This window comes from Drosophila virilis, chromosome X (assembly GCF_030788295.1).
Source record: "Drosophila virilis strain 15010-1051.87 chromosome X, Dvir_AGI_RSII-ME, whole genome shotgun sequence".
Lineage (NCBI taxonomy): Eukaryota > Metazoa > Arthropoda > Insecta > Diptera > Drosophilidae > Drosophila > Drosophila virilis.
Window position 1 is genome coordinate 22,700,099 of NC_091543.1, and position 17,402 is coordinate 22,717,500.

The 17,402-nt window shown below is 47.1% G+C and overlaps 7 protein-coding genes across 7 annotated transcripts in view; 3 read left to right on the forward strand and 4 right to left on the reverse strand.

Moving 5' to 3' along the window:
- Positions 1-85: 85 nt before the first annotated feature.
- On the reverse strand, positions 86-1,233 carry LOC6631407 (proteasome subunit alpha type-7-1B). Its single transcript, XM_002055380.4, has 3 exons — positions 1,056-1,233; positions 698-927; positions 86-641 (listed from the first exon to the last, which is right to left on the reverse strand). Exons 1-3 carry the CDS (start codon positions 1,152-1,154, stop codon positions 215-217), a joined length of 756 nt encoding a protein of 251 aa, XP_002055416.1. The 5' UTR covers positions 1,155-1,233; the 3' UTR covers positions 86-214.
- Positions 1,234-2,183: 950 nt separating this feature from the next.
- Positions 2,184-5,699, forward strand: Ir8a (Ionotropic receptor 8a). The gene is made up of 6 exons (XM_002055379.3): positions 2,184-2,364; positions 2,436-2,585; positions 2,645-3,027; positions 3,092-3,271; positions 3,482-4,969; positions 5,057-5,699. The coding sequence occupies exons 1-6, from the start codon at positions 2,184-2,186 to the stop codon at positions 5,576-5,578; spliced, it is 2,904 nt and encodes a 967-aa protein (XP_002055415.3). The 3' UTR covers positions 5,579-5,699.
- Positions 5,700-6,066: 367 nt separating this feature from the next.
- On the forward strand, positions 6,067-9,308 carry LOC6631672 (protein GPR107). The gene is made up of 7 exons (XM_002055378.4): positions 6,067-6,445; positions 6,577-6,687; positions 6,760-6,905; positions 6,969-7,797; positions 7,851-7,984; positions 8,044-8,311; positions 8,379-9,308. Exons 1-7 carry the CDS (start codon positions 6,326-6,328, stop codon positions 8,955-8,957), a joined length of 2,187 nt encoding a protein of 728 aa, XP_002055414.1. The 5' UTR covers positions 6,067-6,325; the 3' UTR covers positions 8,958-9,308.
- A 92-nt stretch (positions 9,309-9,400) lies between these two features.
- On the reverse strand, positions 9,401-10,859 carry Gr8a (Gustatory receptor 8a). The gene is made up of 4 exons (XM_002055377.3): positions 9,942-10,859; positions 9,721-9,857; positions 9,572-9,661; positions 9,401-9,513 (listed from the first exon to the last, which is right to left on the reverse strand). The coding sequence occupies exons 1-4, from the start codon at positions 10,771-10,773 to the stop codon at positions 9,439-9,441; spliced, it is 1,134 nt and encodes a 377-aa protein (XP_002055413.1). The 5' UTR covers positions 10,774-10,859; the 3' UTR covers positions 9,401-9,438.
- Positions 10,860-11,492: 633 nt separating this feature from the next.
- On the reverse strand, positions 11,493-13,147 carry LOC6631670 (uncharacterized). Its single transcript, XM_002055376.3, has one exon. The coding sequence runs from the start codon at positions 12,617-12,619 to the stop codon at positions 11,576-11,578; it is 1,044 nt and encodes a 347-aa protein (XP_002055412.1). The 5' UTR covers positions 12,620-13,147; the 3' UTR covers positions 11,493-11,575.
- Positions 13,148-14,560: 1,413 nt separating this feature from the next.
- LOC6631669 (FAST kinase domain-containing protein 5, mitochondrial) lies at positions 14,561-17,241 on the forward strand. Its single transcript, XM_002055375.4, has 2 exons — positions 14,561-16,501; positions 17,033-17,241. Exons 1-2 carry the CDS (start codon positions 14,666-14,668, stop codon positions 17,120-17,122), a joined length of 1,926 nt encoding a protein of 641 aa, XP_002055411.1. The 5' UTR covers positions 14,561-14,665; the 3' UTR covers positions 17,123-17,241.
- The window catches only part of LOC6631668 (mitochondrial ornithine transporter 1), a 3,819-nt gene continuing 3,287 nt past the window's right edge, over positions 16,871-17,402 (reverse strand). The window contains exon 4 of the mRNA XM_002055374.4: positions 16,871-17,402. This exon is cut by the window's right edge and continues 289 nt beyond it. Coding sequence (XP_002055410.1) covers positions 17,400-17,402 — 3 coding nt within the window. The 3' untranslated portion in view covers positions 16,871-17,399.

Below are 17,402 nucleotides of genomic sequence, written 5' to 3' on the forward strand. Positions count from 1 at the left end.
GGATCTATATATATGGGATCTTTTAGATAATGAGAAATCAAGCTGGCACATTTGGTAACTCTAGGGGATATACACGTTTTAGATGATAAGCACGTGGCTATACACAAATATATTCGAAATTTTAATATCCAAAATTTGTAACACAAAAAACAATCGGTATGCAAGTGTACCCGGTTAGCCAGACGAAATATATATTAACGAAATTCTATGGACATCAAAGCGCGTTACGGCGCCTTTGCTTAAGCGCTTCCTCCACGGCCTCCTGCTTAATGACTCCCAGCAGATATTCCAACGTTTCCGGTTTGACCATCTCGATTGGCTGCCGGTATCTGAGCACAGCCAGTTCATAGAAGCTGGCATCTAGCGATGTGGCCGTGAACAAGGCACGCACCACATGCTTCATGGCCGAGGCCGCGTCTGGGGCCCTGGAAATGGCAGCTGTGTTCTTCTCCAGGTACTCGTTCACCGTTTGCCCGAGGCGGCCCGTCGTATTGGCCGACCATTCGTAGTAGATGCCCGAGGGATCGGTCTGGAATAGACGCGGCCTGCCATCTTCATCGAAGCCGCCTATCAGACAGGAGACGCCAAACGGACGTCGTGCCACACTCTGCGTATACGTCTGTTTCAGTCTGGCCAGATATCTGTGAATGCGTAAGTTGTGAGGAGCAGCCGTGACTCAGCTTGGTGAAGCACCCACCGTGTTATATACTCCACAGATGCGGGCCGATCAAAGTTCAAGCGGTGGCTCTGGGCCTCGACCTGGGCGCGACTCACCAATACGCGAGCATCGGCCGTAAGACCCGCAAATGTCATTGCCATATGTTGATCTATTTTCTTAATCTTACGCGACGTACGCTCGATCTGTAGGGAATCAATGGCTCTCTTCTCCACGCCCAGCACAACGCATTCCTTGGTGCGAAGTCCCACCTGACCGAAAAAAAAAGAAACACAGAGCCAAGAATATGAAATACCCTTGCCGGCATATTGCTGGCCATATCGACTCGGCTGATACTGGTCTAGAATATGGAATATATGCTGCAAAATTGTGCACTTACCACTGTGGAACCTTTGCGCACCGCCTCTTGAGCGTATTCCACTTGCAACAAATGCCCATCGGGCGAATATATATTTACAGATTCATCAAAGCGAGACATTCTATAAATAATGCATTTAATACATATTTGAAGATCGTGTATTTGTATATTGAAAACCAAGCCCCGTTTGCTATGTTTTTATGGCTTCACATCCTTAATTCCAGCCAGAAAACTGAATGCTGTATAGTTTAAATAGTAATACATATATTTAAAACTGGCACCTGGACAGGTGATCAACTAACTGCCAAAGCCATTAGTTGGGAATCGGAAATTTGTTGAGCAGTGTGTTGTTTGCGCAAAATCGGAAAAAATGTGGAGTTGGCGCTTCAGCAACATCGATTGATTGTTTTTATGTTAGAGACTTTCGATATTGAAATTTCGGATCGGATACCATTTGATCCGGAATAGGACTTTATACGACAACAAGTATTTATGGGCCAAATTGCATGGGCAATATTTAAAGCAAGGCTACCTCCACGAAGCCCAATACTAAAGAACTCATAATATATTTAAATACTCGCATAATATATTTAATTCTTATTCAACGGGTCGATCGTTAGCTAGGAAAATGATTACTGCTCCAATTGCACATGTTGCCTTTCCCACACACAAATTGCACAGCAGCAAATGCTTACGTTTCGATGCATTAAAAACTTCTTCTGTTTTTTTTTTTAAATATAAATATACAATTTTGCTGTCTTTTTTGCCAACAATGTAATAATTTATGCATGAGTTGAGCCGGCGACTGCGCGCTTGCTAGTTCGACCTTAGGTAGCTTTCGATTGTAGACCTTTGAAGAGTTGGCTTGATCAAGTATATAGGTATTACTTTTCCAGCTGTCCACAAAACTGAAGAATTAGAAAAACTCGGGATCGTGTAATATGCCATAGATACAGGGTATTGGCAAGTCGGCTGCGAATTACAATTTGTGACTTGCATAATACGCCCCGTGAGCAGGTGCTGGTGGGGTCCATCCATCGGTGACAGTATTCAAATTTAATGCGATTTTCGAATCGACTAGGAGCTGCTTTAAAATGCATAATGCCTTGACGGACGTCCAATCGCTGGGCACAAATTAAGCGCAATTATATGAGGGACATGGAAAGTGGAACGTGGACATGTCAATTGGCATGGACAATGACGCAGTCTGAGCACTTGCAGCTGATGGCCAGTATGGTTAGGTTGGACATTTTTGGGCTCTGGGCTCTGTGCCTGGGCATTGGCATAGGCCTAAACCAAAGCCTGGCCAGCGCTGGGGAGCTTAGGATAAGTAAGTGTGCTTGCCAGTTGGTAGATCGTGCGGAATTCAATGCAATTAACGGCGCTTTCATCGATTGCCAGCCTTTTGGATTGAGCCAGTGCAGCGATCAGAGTTTGAAGCGGACATTGCGATTGTGCTAAAGGAACTGGATGCACTGCAGCTGGATGTGACCATTATCGATACGGTGGTGCAGCTGACGCGCAACGACGGGCAGCAGGACATGGACAGATGTAAGTAGACGGCATTTGCCAAAAACTAGCCAAATACTATCTTGTGAGGCCCCGCACAGTTTGTGAGATTCTGAGCAGCATGGGCAGCTCCGTGATCGTGGATCTTAGCTATAGCCGCTGGTCAGAGGGCTACGAGCTGGCGCGCATGCATGGCATTGCGTATGTGCGTCTGGAGCGTGTCATGCGTCCCTTTCTGGACATGTTTGGCGATTTTATGCGTCAGAAGCGTGCAAACAATGTGGCCATGATCTTTCAAAATGCTCGCGACACAATGGAGGCCATGAAACAGCTAATGGCTGGCTATCCCTTTCGCGCTCTCATCCTGGATGCCAGCGATACGCAGTCCGAGGATTTTGTCACGCGCATCACTTCGTTGCGTCCTCCGCCCACCTATTATGCAATGTTCGCCCGTGGCGCCGCCATGAACGGTCTCTTCGAGCGCGTAAGTAGCCGAGTAGCCGAGCACCATTTCCAGTTGCCTCACAGTTTGCTGTGTATCGTTGCAGGTGGATCTGGGCAAACTATTCAAACGACCCACCGAATGGCACTTTATCTTTCTGGACACCAGAGATCGCGTTTTTAAGTACAGGCGACAGGTGGAGCTTGCGACACGATTTACACTGAACGCACGCGCCATTTGCCGTTCCATGCAGATGCGAGATCTTTACTGCGGAAGCGGTTTTACGGTAAGCCCGAGCTCTGACTGGGTCAACCGAACTGTGTCTGTAATAGCAAAGCTGTCTTAACAACCCTTGACTCCAAGGGCAGCTGTTAATGTTCCCGAGACGGACGCAGCAGCTAGGCGAGCGATCAGAGATGCCGCCTTCTGCCAGTTACACTGTTACATTATCCTTATTATATATTGGATCTTGTGTAAAGCTGAGAAATCTTTTCAGCTACACCGCGGCCTGTTGCTGGATGTGCTGCGCAGTCTCAGCTATGCAGCGCAGATCAGCGAATCGTTTCCGCAGCCAGTTTACCTGGATTGCAATGCCAGCGCCGAGGCAAACAGTGCTGAGGCCGCCAACAGCCTTTGGTTGGAGAATGTGCACTGGAGCAATTTTGTGGGCTATGTGCCGAGCAGCGAGACGCTGGCACCGTTGGCCGAAGAGGAGCCCGTGCCCAATTTGAGCTTTGTGGCGAATATTTCGATTGGCTACTATTCCAGCGAACATGAGGCCAAGACGGACCTGGCCGTTTGGGGAGCTGGCGAGCTGCGACTGCTCAACGAGACAATTAGCCCAAGTCGGCGCTTCTTTCGTATTGGCACCGCCGAGAGCCTGCCCTGGAGCTATTATCGCCGCAATCCGGACACCGGCGAACTGCTGCGTACCAGAAACGGTGATCCCATCTGGGAGGGCTATTGCATCGATTTTATGGAACGGCTGGCAGAGAAGCTAAACTTTGGCTACGAAATTGTGGCGCCCAAGCAGGGACACATGGGCGAGCGCAACGAGCTGGGCGAATGGGATGGCGTCATTGGTGACCTGGTCAGCGGCGAGACAGACTTTGCCATCGCTGCACTCAAGATGTACTCGGAGCGCGAGGAAGTGGTTGACTTCTTGCCGCCCTACTACGAGCAGACTGGCATCTCGATAGTTATGCGCAAGCCGATGCGACGCACCTCGCTCTTCAAGTTCATGACGGTGCTGCGCCTGGAGGTATGGCTAAGCATTGTGGCCGCCCTGGTGGGCACGGCACTGATGATCTGGTTCATGGACAAGTATTCGCCGTACAGTTCGCGCAACAATCGCGATGCCTATCCGTACGAGTGTCGGGAGTTTACGCTACGCGAAAGCTTCTGGTTTGCCCTGACCTCGTTCACGCCGCAAGGTGGCGGCGAGGCGCCCAAGGCGATATCCGGACGCCTGCTGGTTGCCGCCTACTGGCTATTTGTGGTGCTCATGCTGGCCACGTTTACGGCAAACTTGGCTGCGTTTCTTACGGTCGAGCGCATGCAGACGCCGGTGCAGTCGCTGGAGCAGCTGGCGCGACAATCACGCATTAATTACACTGTCGTCAAGGATTCGGACACGCATCACTATTTCATGAACATGAAATTCGCCGAAGATACGCTATATCGGCTGTGGAAAGAGCTGGCACTGAATGCATCTCGTGACTTTCGCAAGTTCCGCATCTGGGACTATCCCATTAAGGAACAGTTTGGGCACATACTCCTGGCCATCAATAGCTCGAAGCCAGTCCAGAATGCGACCGAAGGTTTTGAAAAAGTGGATGCGCATGGAAATGCGGACTATGCGTTCATACACGACTCCGCGGAAATCAAGTACGAGGTGACCAGGAACTGCAATCTAACGGAGGTGGGCGAAGTATTCGCCGAGCAACCCTATGCCGTTGCCGTGCAACAGGGTAGCCATTTGGGGGTGCGTATGATTGTTTTTGCTTTCAATTTTTTGTTTTGTTTTTAATGTTGTTGTTGATAATACTTTTGTTTCTGCATTTGGTGGCAGGATGAGCTAAGCTATGCGATTTTGGAGCTACAGAAGGATCGTTTCTTTGAGCAGCTCAAGGCGAAATACTGGAATCTATCTAATGTACGCAACTGTCCCCTTTCCGAGGATCAGGAGGGCATTACCCTGGAGAGCTTGGGCGGCGTATTCATAGCCACACTGCTTGGCCTCATTCTGGCCATGATCACGCTGGCCTTTGAGGTGATGTACTATCAGAGGAAGCAAAATTCCATGGCATTGGTAACGCAGGTCAAGCCGCTGGAAGTCAATGATACGTCCACCAAACTGGCCTGGCTCGATGCCAAGGGCAATGCTGCGGATAAGGCCGTCAAATCGAAAAAGTCGTCTAAACTGACGCCCCCGCCCTCATTTGAGGCAGCCACATTTCGTGGCAAGAAGCCACCAGGAACCATAACGCTGGGTGTTGGCGAGTTCAAGCCGCGAATCCGTGAGCATGGCCTGCACTCGCGCCGTGAGCTTGCCACAACCTCAACGGAGCCCCACATTGGTTATATGGAATAAAGTAACAAACATATATTTAACTGAATTATCGCAATTATTACGCTTTTATGTGTGTTGTCTCTTTCGCGTAGCCTTTTTAAATTAAACACAAATTAAATACATCTATGCATTATACTTCAATATGAACAGTTCTTATTTGTGGGCTAGATATGTATGAAGTGCTTGCGGCTAATTACACACCTTTTCAGGCCCGTCTTCTACCTGTTTGTCTAATTGGATTTGCCATTTTTGCTTGATTCTGATTAATTATGATTACTAAAGGCTTCTCATATGAACAACTCTTGCAAGACCTACAATTTCATAATCGTGTATTCCGTTGAAAATTTTCATTTGAATTTGAAATGTTAGGTTTACTTTGAGAAAATTTCTACAATTAATAAACGATACATCGTATTGGATAAATTCAAATTTGAATTTGGACAAAATGGCCCTCCAAAAGTAAAATCGATTAATCGATATCTATTTTGTACCCATCGCTAGCAGCACTAAATGTACTAACTAGAAATTTTATTGCGTGCAACAAGACGACAAACACGAAGCAAAAATATCGTTTAGGTGTGAATAATTGTATTTGCAACAGCAACAGCAACAGCAACGCAAGCGCAGCAAATCGAACTTTAATTAATTAAAATCGTAGTCACATTAGTTTCCAACTGCGTTGACATATCCATATCGATTTCGATACATGCTAAAAAAAGTGCCACACATTCGACAGGGGCACAGGCGAAATAAACAAGAGCAAGAAAAATGCGTGCGCCAACGCCAGCGCACATATTAAATATTAAATCAATATTTGTTACAATAATCGCAGCACTGCTCATTGCACCAAATGCCGTTTACTCGCGCAAACATCACCTGGAAGTTCGCGTAAGTAATTGCAGCCGGCATCGCATCAGATGATTCCGATCCCTTTGCGGGCCACCCTATGCATGTGCACATGCACACATACTCTTATGTGCAGTTATTGTATATATAGAGATGGCTTTGTGTTCTTCCAGAATGATATGCGCCCGTATATTGCGCTGAGTACCTTTGGCTTCTACACAAACGGACATTTGGACGTGCAGCTGAGTCAGCTAACTGTTGACGATGAGCAGTCGACCGATTTGGTGGGCATAATGGAATTGCTTGCTTTTCGCATGATGGTAATAAGTATTTATATGTTATGTTGGTGATTGCAGTTTGGGCTGTCGTTGGACAAGACGACCATTGATCAGCTTAATCCGTACTTGGACTCGCATCAAAATAAGTGCATACTAGAGGAGCCGCCGTCCAACCAAAAAAGTGGACCAATTCTGTTTTTTGTGCTGGATCTGAAGGAGCTAAAGTAAGCTGCTACCCAGCGACTGTTGAGTGGGCGCCTATTAATAGCTGTTTCTTTTTTCGCCAGAGTACGTGTACAATGCTCACCGGAATGGGCAAACAAGCATATCTACAAGGATGTTATGTATCGTCGTAAGCGCAACTCGCATGTCGCAAAGGTCAGCGACACGGCGCTGTTTATGCAGCAGCGCCGCCGTCGCGATTTGATGCCCGTTGATTCGGACGAAGTACTCGACATGGATGATCATTCGGTTGAGGAACCTATGCAACCAGAGCTGGATGCAGCTGAAGCTAAGCTGAATGGCGAACAGGCGAAGTTGTCGTCGCCCATTGTGCCTGGCAAAATAAGCGCAGCGCCAAAGGTAGAACCTGCCGTAATGGAGCCGAAAGAGTCTGCAGTGCTTGAGGAATCCAAACAGGTACCTGTACAACCAAAAGTGGACAATGCAAGTGCTCCATCAGTTGTAGCAGCTCCACCAGCTGGCCTTGATGCCGCCAAGGCGAGTGGTGTGCTCAGCGTCAGCAACGAAGCAGAAGTTGAGGCCGGTGCCAAAGCTATTGGCGACGCTGCTGCAGTTGTTGCCGCATCATCTGCCCCGTCTAGCAGCAGCAACAACAACAAGAAGCTCGATGATGCCGAACTGGAACCAGCGCTTCCGGTGGACAGTTCTCGGGGCTCTGGGTCTAACTTTTATGAAGTCAACTCCTTCAGGCAATCGCAGGAAGAGCTGTGCAAAAATTTCACGCTGCCGCTCATCAAGCAAACCGTCGAGGGCACCAACTACTACAGCTTTACGTTTTCAATGTTTGTGGCCACGCAGCACGATGAGGGATTGTACAATTTATACTTTCACGCCTGTCCCAACTATGTTAATCCCAAGATGCTGTCTTTCAATGTAAGTTCAGTTTCTGACAGGCCCATTCAAAATGAATAACTAATTTCTTTTAGGTGGACATTGAGGAAAACAACAATGGCAACTACTTGTCGGCGGGTGAAATGCCGTTGCCGGCCTTATACTTTATGATGAGTCTGCTATTCTTTTTGTCCGGATTATTCTGGGTGTTCATCCTGAAGAAGAGCAAGTGGGTGCGCATTGGACAAACAGACTTCATAGTATTAATACTGTTAAATTGTTTTACAGGCATACGGTCTACAAGATACATTACCTTATGGCCGTACTCGTTTTCCTAAAGTCGCTGTCTCTTATGTTCCATTCGATCAATTATCATTTCATTGAGAAACGTGGCGAGCATGTGGAAACCTGGGCGATACTCTACTACATAGCACATCTACTGAAGGGTGCCGTGCTTTTCATAACTATTGTGCTCATTGGCACCGGCTGGACATTTATCAAGCATATACTCTCGGACAAGGACAAGAAGATCTTCATGATTGTCATTCCGCTGCAGGTTGGCAAGCAATTGTGTTGCGCTCTGAATGCATTCGATTTATATAATGTTTTTAATCTGTGCTTAGGTTCTGGCTAATGTGGCGCAAATAATAACGGATGAATCGGATCAAAGCGATGCCGAGTTCCGCACCTGGCATAACATATTCTTCTTTGTGGATCTGCTATGCTGTGGCGCTATATTGTTTCCAATTGTCTGGTCCATACGCCATCTGCACGAGGCGTCCGCGACAGATGGAAAGGCGGCAATTAATCTTCGCAAGCTGAAGCTTTTCCGCCAGTTTTATATTATGATCGTCTGCTACATTTACTTTACGCGCATCATTGTGGACTTACTACAGATGACGGTCGTCTTTCAATATGCCTGGCTGGACGAGATGTTCCGCGAAATGGCCACATACGTGTTCTTTGTGCTCACGGGCTACAAGTTCCGCCCAGTCTCATCGCATCCATACTTCACAGTGCCCGATGACGATGAAGACGACGAGGTGGAGGTTGTCACCGAATCTGGCCTCACCGCGTCGGTGCATCGCGTTAAGCCGCTAAATCGCTCGGCCCATTCCAATACCATCACCATTATCGAGGGCAACGATGATGAGCGCGAGAATTTGATTGCGAAACGGGAATCAAGTCATGAATACGATTAGATCGCTTAGTAGCGCTACACAGATATACACATACACATACATGCATATATATGATTAGGATTTATATATATATATATATGATATATTGGTATTTATATATACATATATGTATAAGATACGCACTTAACTGCAATCGTACTGTAAGCAAGACGAATTCCGACTCCCGCCAGCTGTTGCAAAACGGGTATTTGGTTGGGATGGGTTGAATGATGTTTAGTTAGTAGTCCGCCCCGCTCCTCGATTTAAAAAAGAGAAAGAAGATCCCGTCCAACCTAAACGCACGTGTAAATAAAAAAAAAAAAAAAAAAACGTTGCTTCGCGCAATCCCACACTCCCCCACATAGCCAACAATCAGATCGATGCTTAACCGACTCGTTTTAAGGCATTAATGAAATAATTTTATTGATTATACGATACATAGATAAAGCTTTAATATAACGTACATTGGACTCAACTCCTGTAATCCTTTAATCACCCTACTCTATATTGAGGATCCACTCAACTTGGGCATCAGTTGTACGGTAAAGATGATATAAGTGCAAACGGCGCACGCAATCTTAAGTGGTTGAGATTAGTTATACTAGCTAGCTAGCTTCTGCTGGTGTTCCACTTACCCGTGTCAGCAGATGATTGTCCAATACAATTATGCCCAGACAATCAATGCGCACCGGTTCGTGTAGAATTTGTAGCGAAAAGTTTTGGATCTGTTAGAGCAAATGACACAATTGAGATGCAAGCTTCAATACCAGGACGGGTTGCGCACCTGAAGAGAAAGTGCTGAGGAGGTGGTCAAAATATTATGCAGCTGGTAGGCGATCCGGGGCACCATTTGCATGCAGCTCTGTGAGGCGTAGAGGAAGGCGGGTATCTGCATGACGGCGGGCATCAGCATATAATAGTCTGTGAAGCCTCAAGTATGCGCGAATAAGACAGAGCAAGGGATAGACCGAGCGACACAGAGAGGGAGAGAGTTGAACAACTTACCAATATTGTCGATGCTCATGTAGATGGTGTAGTACAGGAAATAACAATCGACTGTGATGCGTATATAGATCATGAGCAGCACGGTCAGCACGGAATAGCTGAAGGCTCTGCTAAAGCTGATGCACAGCTCGTAGATGCGCTCGTACATAAGCTGCTTCTCGCGCACACGCCGCCTTAGGTAGTCTTCGAATCCAGCAAAACTGGCTGCAACGCTGGCAAAGCTCGAGTACTCAACGAGCAGCCCCAGCTCGCATTCCAATTGCACCAGCTGTTGCCGCAACAGCTCCAGGTGCAGCAAAAATTGCGTGTTGCGCAAATGCACCAGAAACACAAACGGCTGAAAGGTGCTCCAAAAGAGCAGAATATGATGCGAAATATCCTGTACGGAAACGAACAGGCACAACAGCACCAGCTCCAAAAATACTAGGCCATACAACTGGATCAGGTAGCGTCGATGCTGCACCAGTTGCTGTCGCAGCGTGCCAGCTGGCGGCGTTCGTGCACCATACAGTTGCCAGAAGCGCGCCAGATGGTATCGTTGTCCGGGCAGTGTCTCGCCGTAGATACTGAGTACGGCCATTTCGGCAAATCCGTATTTCATGCCATCATTGAAACAGCTAAAGGCGTCATCGTGGTAGAGATAGTCATCGTCGCTGGTCAGGCACACAAATGCAATTGTACTAAATCCTGTCAGCAGGCAGCCGGCCCAAAATTGCAATAGCCAAGCCTTACGGCTTGGATGCGCATCGCCCGGCAGAGGCAGCCCGTGCAGACCGAGCAGCTGATAGAAGCGCAGATGAAGCCGCAGCACCCTGTCAATATGGTAGCCCATCGTTGTCTGAGCTCAATGGCGACCCACAGAACTCGGCCGCCTATCGCAGTTGTCCATCTTCCACGGAACGTGTGGGCAAAATGACCTCGTGCTTGACTGCACTTTGTTGATGAGCATCGATTCCGCTAAAGTGAATGCGACTGCAGCATTGTTTATTTATGTGCACAGGTATTTTTATAGTTTCTATCGCGTATTACCCGGCTTTGCGCGAGACGGGCTGTTAGTCCACACAGAATCGATCTGGCTCAAATTGATGCGTATTTCTAAAGGCTTTGTGCATCAGTTTTAAAAAAAAAAGCGAGAGATTCCCCTCATTTTCCACCGAGAATGCGGTGATTTCACTGCAAGGGTGAAAATTCCCTCTAAAGAGGGAAGTACACAGTTATCGTGTTACCCGATCCCGAATCCTAGCAGAGTACATGGTATAGGCACATCAAGGTGCACACAGGGATCGGCACACATATCTATGTTATTCCAATTCAAAGATCAGACTGCGATGATGTTCCAGCAATAATGGCAACAATGAAGACCGATGCTAGGAGAGAGTGTGGGGCTACGTGAGGAGTCGCAGGCGTGCAACCCGACTATAAATATTGCTTTGATCCTTAGAGGAACTCATGGTTGGTGAACTGCTCCCTGCCAGCACGAACTGCACAAATCAATATACACCTTACACTTCGTGTACAGGGTATAGAAAGACTTTCTGATTTTGCGGAGCTTTCAGTTTTAATCGACTTAGACTATGGAAAAAAAAAGCTAAATCCAATAAATAGACCTTAAAGCAAGATATAAAGTATTACGACTACAGATAGGGCCCGCTATACTGATACCCGGCGCTGCCGTGTCCGGCATTATAGCTATCCTCGGCGGCAGCGCTAATATATCCGCGTTGGCTGGGCCAGTCGACGGGGCCGGGACGACGACGACGGGACTGGATCGGCGCGGCATACGAATCAATCTCGTCTTCGTAGGCATCTGGCTGTGTGCTCAGCTGCTGGGATGGCCGGAAGCTGCTGCTGCTGGTGCTGCTGCTGCTGGTGGCGCTTCTGCTGCCAAAGTCATATGGATGCGGGCTGTCCAGAGATGACTCTTCGGGCGCCTCCAGCGTATGGGCAGGCGGTCGGCCGTGTGCATAGGCGGGCGGCGAATAGCCATAGCCCAGATCCAAATCCATGGGCTCCTCCACCGGCGCTGGCTCCGCATAGCCGCCGCCATGGTACAATGTGGCGGAGCCTTTATGGCGATGCTGGTGCACTGGGCCGGGATAGTGATAGCCCACATCGTCATCAGTGTCGTCCTCGGCGTACTGATGATGCTGGTGCTTGTGATGATGATGCTGCAACCGATACGTGTCCACGTGTCCGTGCTCTGGCCGCGACTCGTACTCGTAACTGTGCGGCCGGTGCTTCTCCTCGATGATCGTGTAGGTGTTCACTTTCTTCTTTGGCGGCAGCGGCGGCGGCGGCGGCGGCGGCGGCTTCTTAATCACATATGTTTCGCTGAGCTGCTCGGCCAGCTCCTTTGCATGGTTCAGATAGTCCGCATGCTCGCTCATGTGCAGCGGCTTGTCAAGATCGGACAAGATGACGCTCTCCAGCAGCGGGCTGGTCTTGGGCTTTGATGGTGGGCGTGCGCGCAATCTCAGATGCGGCGCCGCATGATGGTGATAGTGATGGATGACCTTGTGCTGCGTCGGCTGCTCCGCATCGATGGCAATGCTCGGCGCCTGATCCTTGGGCACATGCACCTTGATGTGCACATATTCGTTGCCAAAGGCCGACGCCATCGCCGCCATCGCCGGCAGCAACAGCGCCAGCCGCAAAGCTGGAAACACCTTCGGTGGCATCACGGTATCCACGACTGCGCCTGGGTATCAGCTGTCGGTGTCGTTTGCTTGGCTCGATCTCGATTTCTGGTGCTGCTACTGCTCTGATCTCGCGCTGTCACTTAATGGCCGCGCGCATTGCCAAAATTGGTTTAAACCGAAGTCTTTCTTTTGTCAAAATTTATATAGCATCGGCGACTGCGCAGCTCAAACGGGAAAATTGATAAAAACTTCGGCGGGTCGACCTTGTGTTACCCTGCATTGTGGCAAATGCCACATCAAAATATCAAGTCTTAACACTTTTTGTTTGCCCGTTCGATTTTGGCAATACAATTGGCCAAGGCAAATGATTAATTTGACATTTGCGCACATTAGAAATATTATGACAAATTGTGCTCAACTTTCTGTGCTTTCGATGCCAACATAACCCTCAAATGCGCACTTCATAATAGGTTAGGGTATTGAGCAGCAACTGTAAACTGTCGCTGTCGTTTCGAGCACAGCGGCGCGGGGAGTTGGGGCAGCATATTTTCGTAATCGTCCGCCTCTACCAAATATCTGATACCCCCCCCCCCCCCCCCCCCCCCCACTCACATCTTAAATGCGTGCGTCTTTGGCTTTGCCTCTGGCCCACGATCTCGTTTGCGCGCAGCTAGCGGTTGATTTTTTTTTTGGTTCGTTATTTTGTTTTTATTTTTTCTTCGTTTGTTTTTAAACTTTTGTTTTCATTATTATTGAAATGATTTTTTCTAGCCGCCAGCATTTGTTGCCATGCATTTTGTTAAACGAAAGTTCAAGATGAAAGTGTCTTTGGTTACGAATTCGATATCGAAACTTTAGAAGCATCAATGGGGTCTCGTTTGAGGCTGCGACATTTCTGGTTTGAAAGCACGTGCATTCTAATTGGACGCATTCCTTTGCATAGCCGAATTGGAATCATTTCTAGAGTATTTTTTATTATATTGAGTTTCATTCAATATTTTTTTTCAAAACAAAACATTTAATTGTTATGCAAATGGAAAAATACGAGCACTGAGAAAGTTGCCCACAAATCATCATCATCATCATCATCATTAACATTTCTACGCAATTTTGAATAAAATACGTTAAAGCTTATGTCAAATGAAAATGTATATTATAAAATATTTTTCATTATTTACAAGTAGTTTTTATTTGTATAAATTATATCAATTTGTATTTTATTACTTTCATCATAATTTTTGTTTATTTCTTCATGGTTTAGATTTAGATTAATTGTCTAATTGGAATATACAAATGTTAACATTGCCTGAATTCGACAATTGGGCTTATCTGGCGTATACGTCATTTGTACTTATTTGTCGAACAGAAAAATTCAAACAAGAAATTATCAAAGAAAAACCGGTTTCCATGGAAAGCATGAACTCATAACAATAATATTATTCATGGTCAGCTATTAAAATGATGTATAACGGCGTATTACGTATACGTCAATAAAACAAAGAACTAAAAAACTTTTATATATAGTTTTAGAAAATAAAAAATGGATTAAAAGCAACAATAGTGAGTTTGCTTCAAAAGAAAATATCTTTACAATTTGGTGCGTCTAACTTTTTACGGCTTAAGATACTGAAATTAACTTGTTCAATTATTAACAATTAAATTATGTTTCTTAATTTTCTGGTAGCTTGGTAAGTTGAATGTATTCCAATTGGGGAAATCTTTTTAAGATATCTGTCGACTTTCGTCATATTTAAGGTTGATAGCCATTAATACACTTTATGTTTGACGTTTCAAGTTATAATTATAAATGTTACAGCGTTAATTATTGATTATAGCAAATTAATGACAGTTGCAAATTTAATAGGATAATTAATGAGTACATTAGGAAATGTTCGAAAAGCATCGCGAAAATATCGATAAAATCGGTATCAGAGATGAGAGTATTGCCACCTAAGGCCACATGGTTGATTGTATGGCAACTCCGATAACAGCTGATGTCTTCGTTGCGCGTTGGTTTTGGTTGCTGTCCTGACATAACGCCGAAGTATTTAAACTACTGAATTTATGAGTTAAACTGCAGCTGAAATGATATCAACAACAACGAGATGCATGCTGCGTGGCTTGGTCATGGCACGGAGTCCGGCCCGCCTGTTGTTGCATCGTCATATACGCACCTTGCCAGCGCTGCCCGCGAAAGTTTTTGTCGATTATGAGAATCAGTACGCACACAGTATTCTCTCGGAATCCTTGAAACCGTATCAGCTTGTACGCTCCAGTGATAGCCCACAAACAGGTACAGCTGATTTTGCCGCGCCCCAGCATGTGCTTGTGCCTAAAAGGAATGCGCAACCGGATGAATTGTACGCAGATTTGCTGGCGCTGATACAGCATTGCGCGCACACGGGCACCCAGATCAGCGAGGAGCGTTTTACAGATTTCATAGGCGCCTTGTGCGACGAGCTACATAAATTTAGCGACGAGCAGCTGCTGGGTGTGCTGCGCGGCCTGCAACAGCTGCCGACGCCGGCTTCCACGAAGGTGGCCAATTACATGGAGCTGTGGAATACCTTGGACATTGAGTGTTGTCGCCGCATCGAGCGCTGGTCCAGCGCACAATTGCTGCTGGTCAGCGATGGCTGGTACCAGTTGGGTCTGGCGCGGATTGGTGAATTTGTGTGGCAAGCTCTGCGCAAGCTTGGTCGCAAGATACGAAAAATGCCGCCAGCTCAGCTGGTGCAGTCCATGTTTCTGTGCAACCTGCTGCGTCGCCCGGTGTTCGAGATGTTTGACTTTGAACAAAATCTGGCGCAGTGCGTAGACCAAATGACGCTTCAGGAGCTGGGCATCATGGCCATGGGCTTCTTCAAAACACAGACGCCCATACGCAATCCCGAGCTGTTGCAGCAGCTCTACACGCGCCTGCAGGCGCAGCTGGACAGCGTCGAGGACATTACACTGGTCGCACTGCTCAAGGTGTTGCGCTACAGCAGCAAGTTGCCGCAGGTGGAAGCACTGGGTAAACTTCTGGTGGCGCTGCAGCCGCAGGTGGAGCGCGTCTCGTTGATGTCCTGCCTGCACATGGCGCTGCTTGGCTGCGAACTGCAGACCTGCAATGATGAACTTGTCGAACGCATTCTGTTGCGCTTCGAGCGCGAACTTGATGCAACACGACTCAAGGATCTGGAGCGCATTTGTCTGGTCATAGCACTGTTCAATCTGAACACCGCCAGCGGCGTCGAGCAGCGCCTGGTGAAGCGTTTGCCGGACATGCTGCGCGGCCGCATCGATGAGATAGTGCGCTATCCTCGCTGCTACTCCAACTGCCTGCAGTTTCTCAGCATGCGCGGCATTTACGATGTCGAACAGCTGAGCGTTGCCCTCGAGCCGCGCTTCCTGCGCCATGCCTATCGAAGCGGCCTGCCCGGCCGCGAATACTTCCATCTGGACAGCTTTGCTCAGCTGCTGGGCTCTGGCTACGTAGGGCCACGGCTCACCGAGCGGCAACGTCAACAGATGGGCAAATTGTATACACAGTATATACCGGATCGAGCGAAAATCCAATACAAGCTCAACAGCACAGATCGCATTCTCCTGGAGATTCGCGATGCTGTGGGCAGTCTGCTGCGCACCACAGTCAGTCTGAAGCATATACTGCCCCACTACGATCGCTGCGATCTAATTGTATGCTACGATCGACAACAGCGATGCGCTGTATCCCTAGATGCCAGCTGTCCGGAGGACTACAGCGGTGTTCTGCTTACGCGGCAGCATCTGCTCGGCGCCAGGGCAGCAACACACATGGACACGCTGATCATTACGGTCGCCGGCTGGAATAATGTCATACGCGCAAAGGATCGTTACACGGGACAGTTTGCCATGAAGCTGCGACAACTGCAGCAGCTGGGACACAAGCCTGTCGTGGTAAGTGGCACACAATGCTTTATCAGAATCTATTTCATTTTCATGCTCGAAATGCAAATCACAAAAAATCGGTCGGTGCATCAGTTCCTGATGCAGACCAACTCTCAAAACTTCATTTATGCATGTACATATATTTATTTGTTTAAAAGCGCTTTGGTTCAGCTTTGAGTTTGTAGGATCGGCAAGACTTAGACTTACTGCGTCAGAATCGTAGCACTACCATAGGAAAGATGTGTAGGAAAATGTTTTCAAAATTCAAAGAAACAAACGAAATTCGACATCGATCCAAACAAAGGGTTTAAATTGGCAACTGGATGGGTTAGGCAAATAATAATACTTGTTTTTCTAGTTGCAGTAGAATACATTAAATTCAATTATTTAATTTATTTTCAAGCGTTTGACTTGTCTTGAATCATTTTTATTGTCATACAAAAAAATTGTGTACGTATATACGCGTCAGGGCAGTTGCTTCCCATCAACATATCGAATGCTAAACTATTTTCAACTACTTTGTACCGTGTCCGTCTGCAGATCTATTGGCATGAGTGGCGCGAACTGGAAACGGCCGCGGATCGGCAGGACTTTTTAAAGCGTCGTCTCCGCCAGGCGGCCAATATCTGAATGACCGCAGCGACGAGTGCAGCTGGGCAGCACATATGGATATGGAGCTCAGCAATATCATACTAATGATATTAGTAATTATAGCGATAATAATAATAATAATAACAAAGGCAACAGAATCGGAAATCGTTTGCAATGGAGCACTGGCAGCAGCGTGAGCGTAAATTTTTTTTTTTTTGTTTTTTTTTTTTTTTTTGGTTTTTTTTTTTTTTTTTTAATGATAACCGCCCGCGGTCACGCCCACGCCCACGCCAGTCTCAAATGTCACAGGTCACAGTCA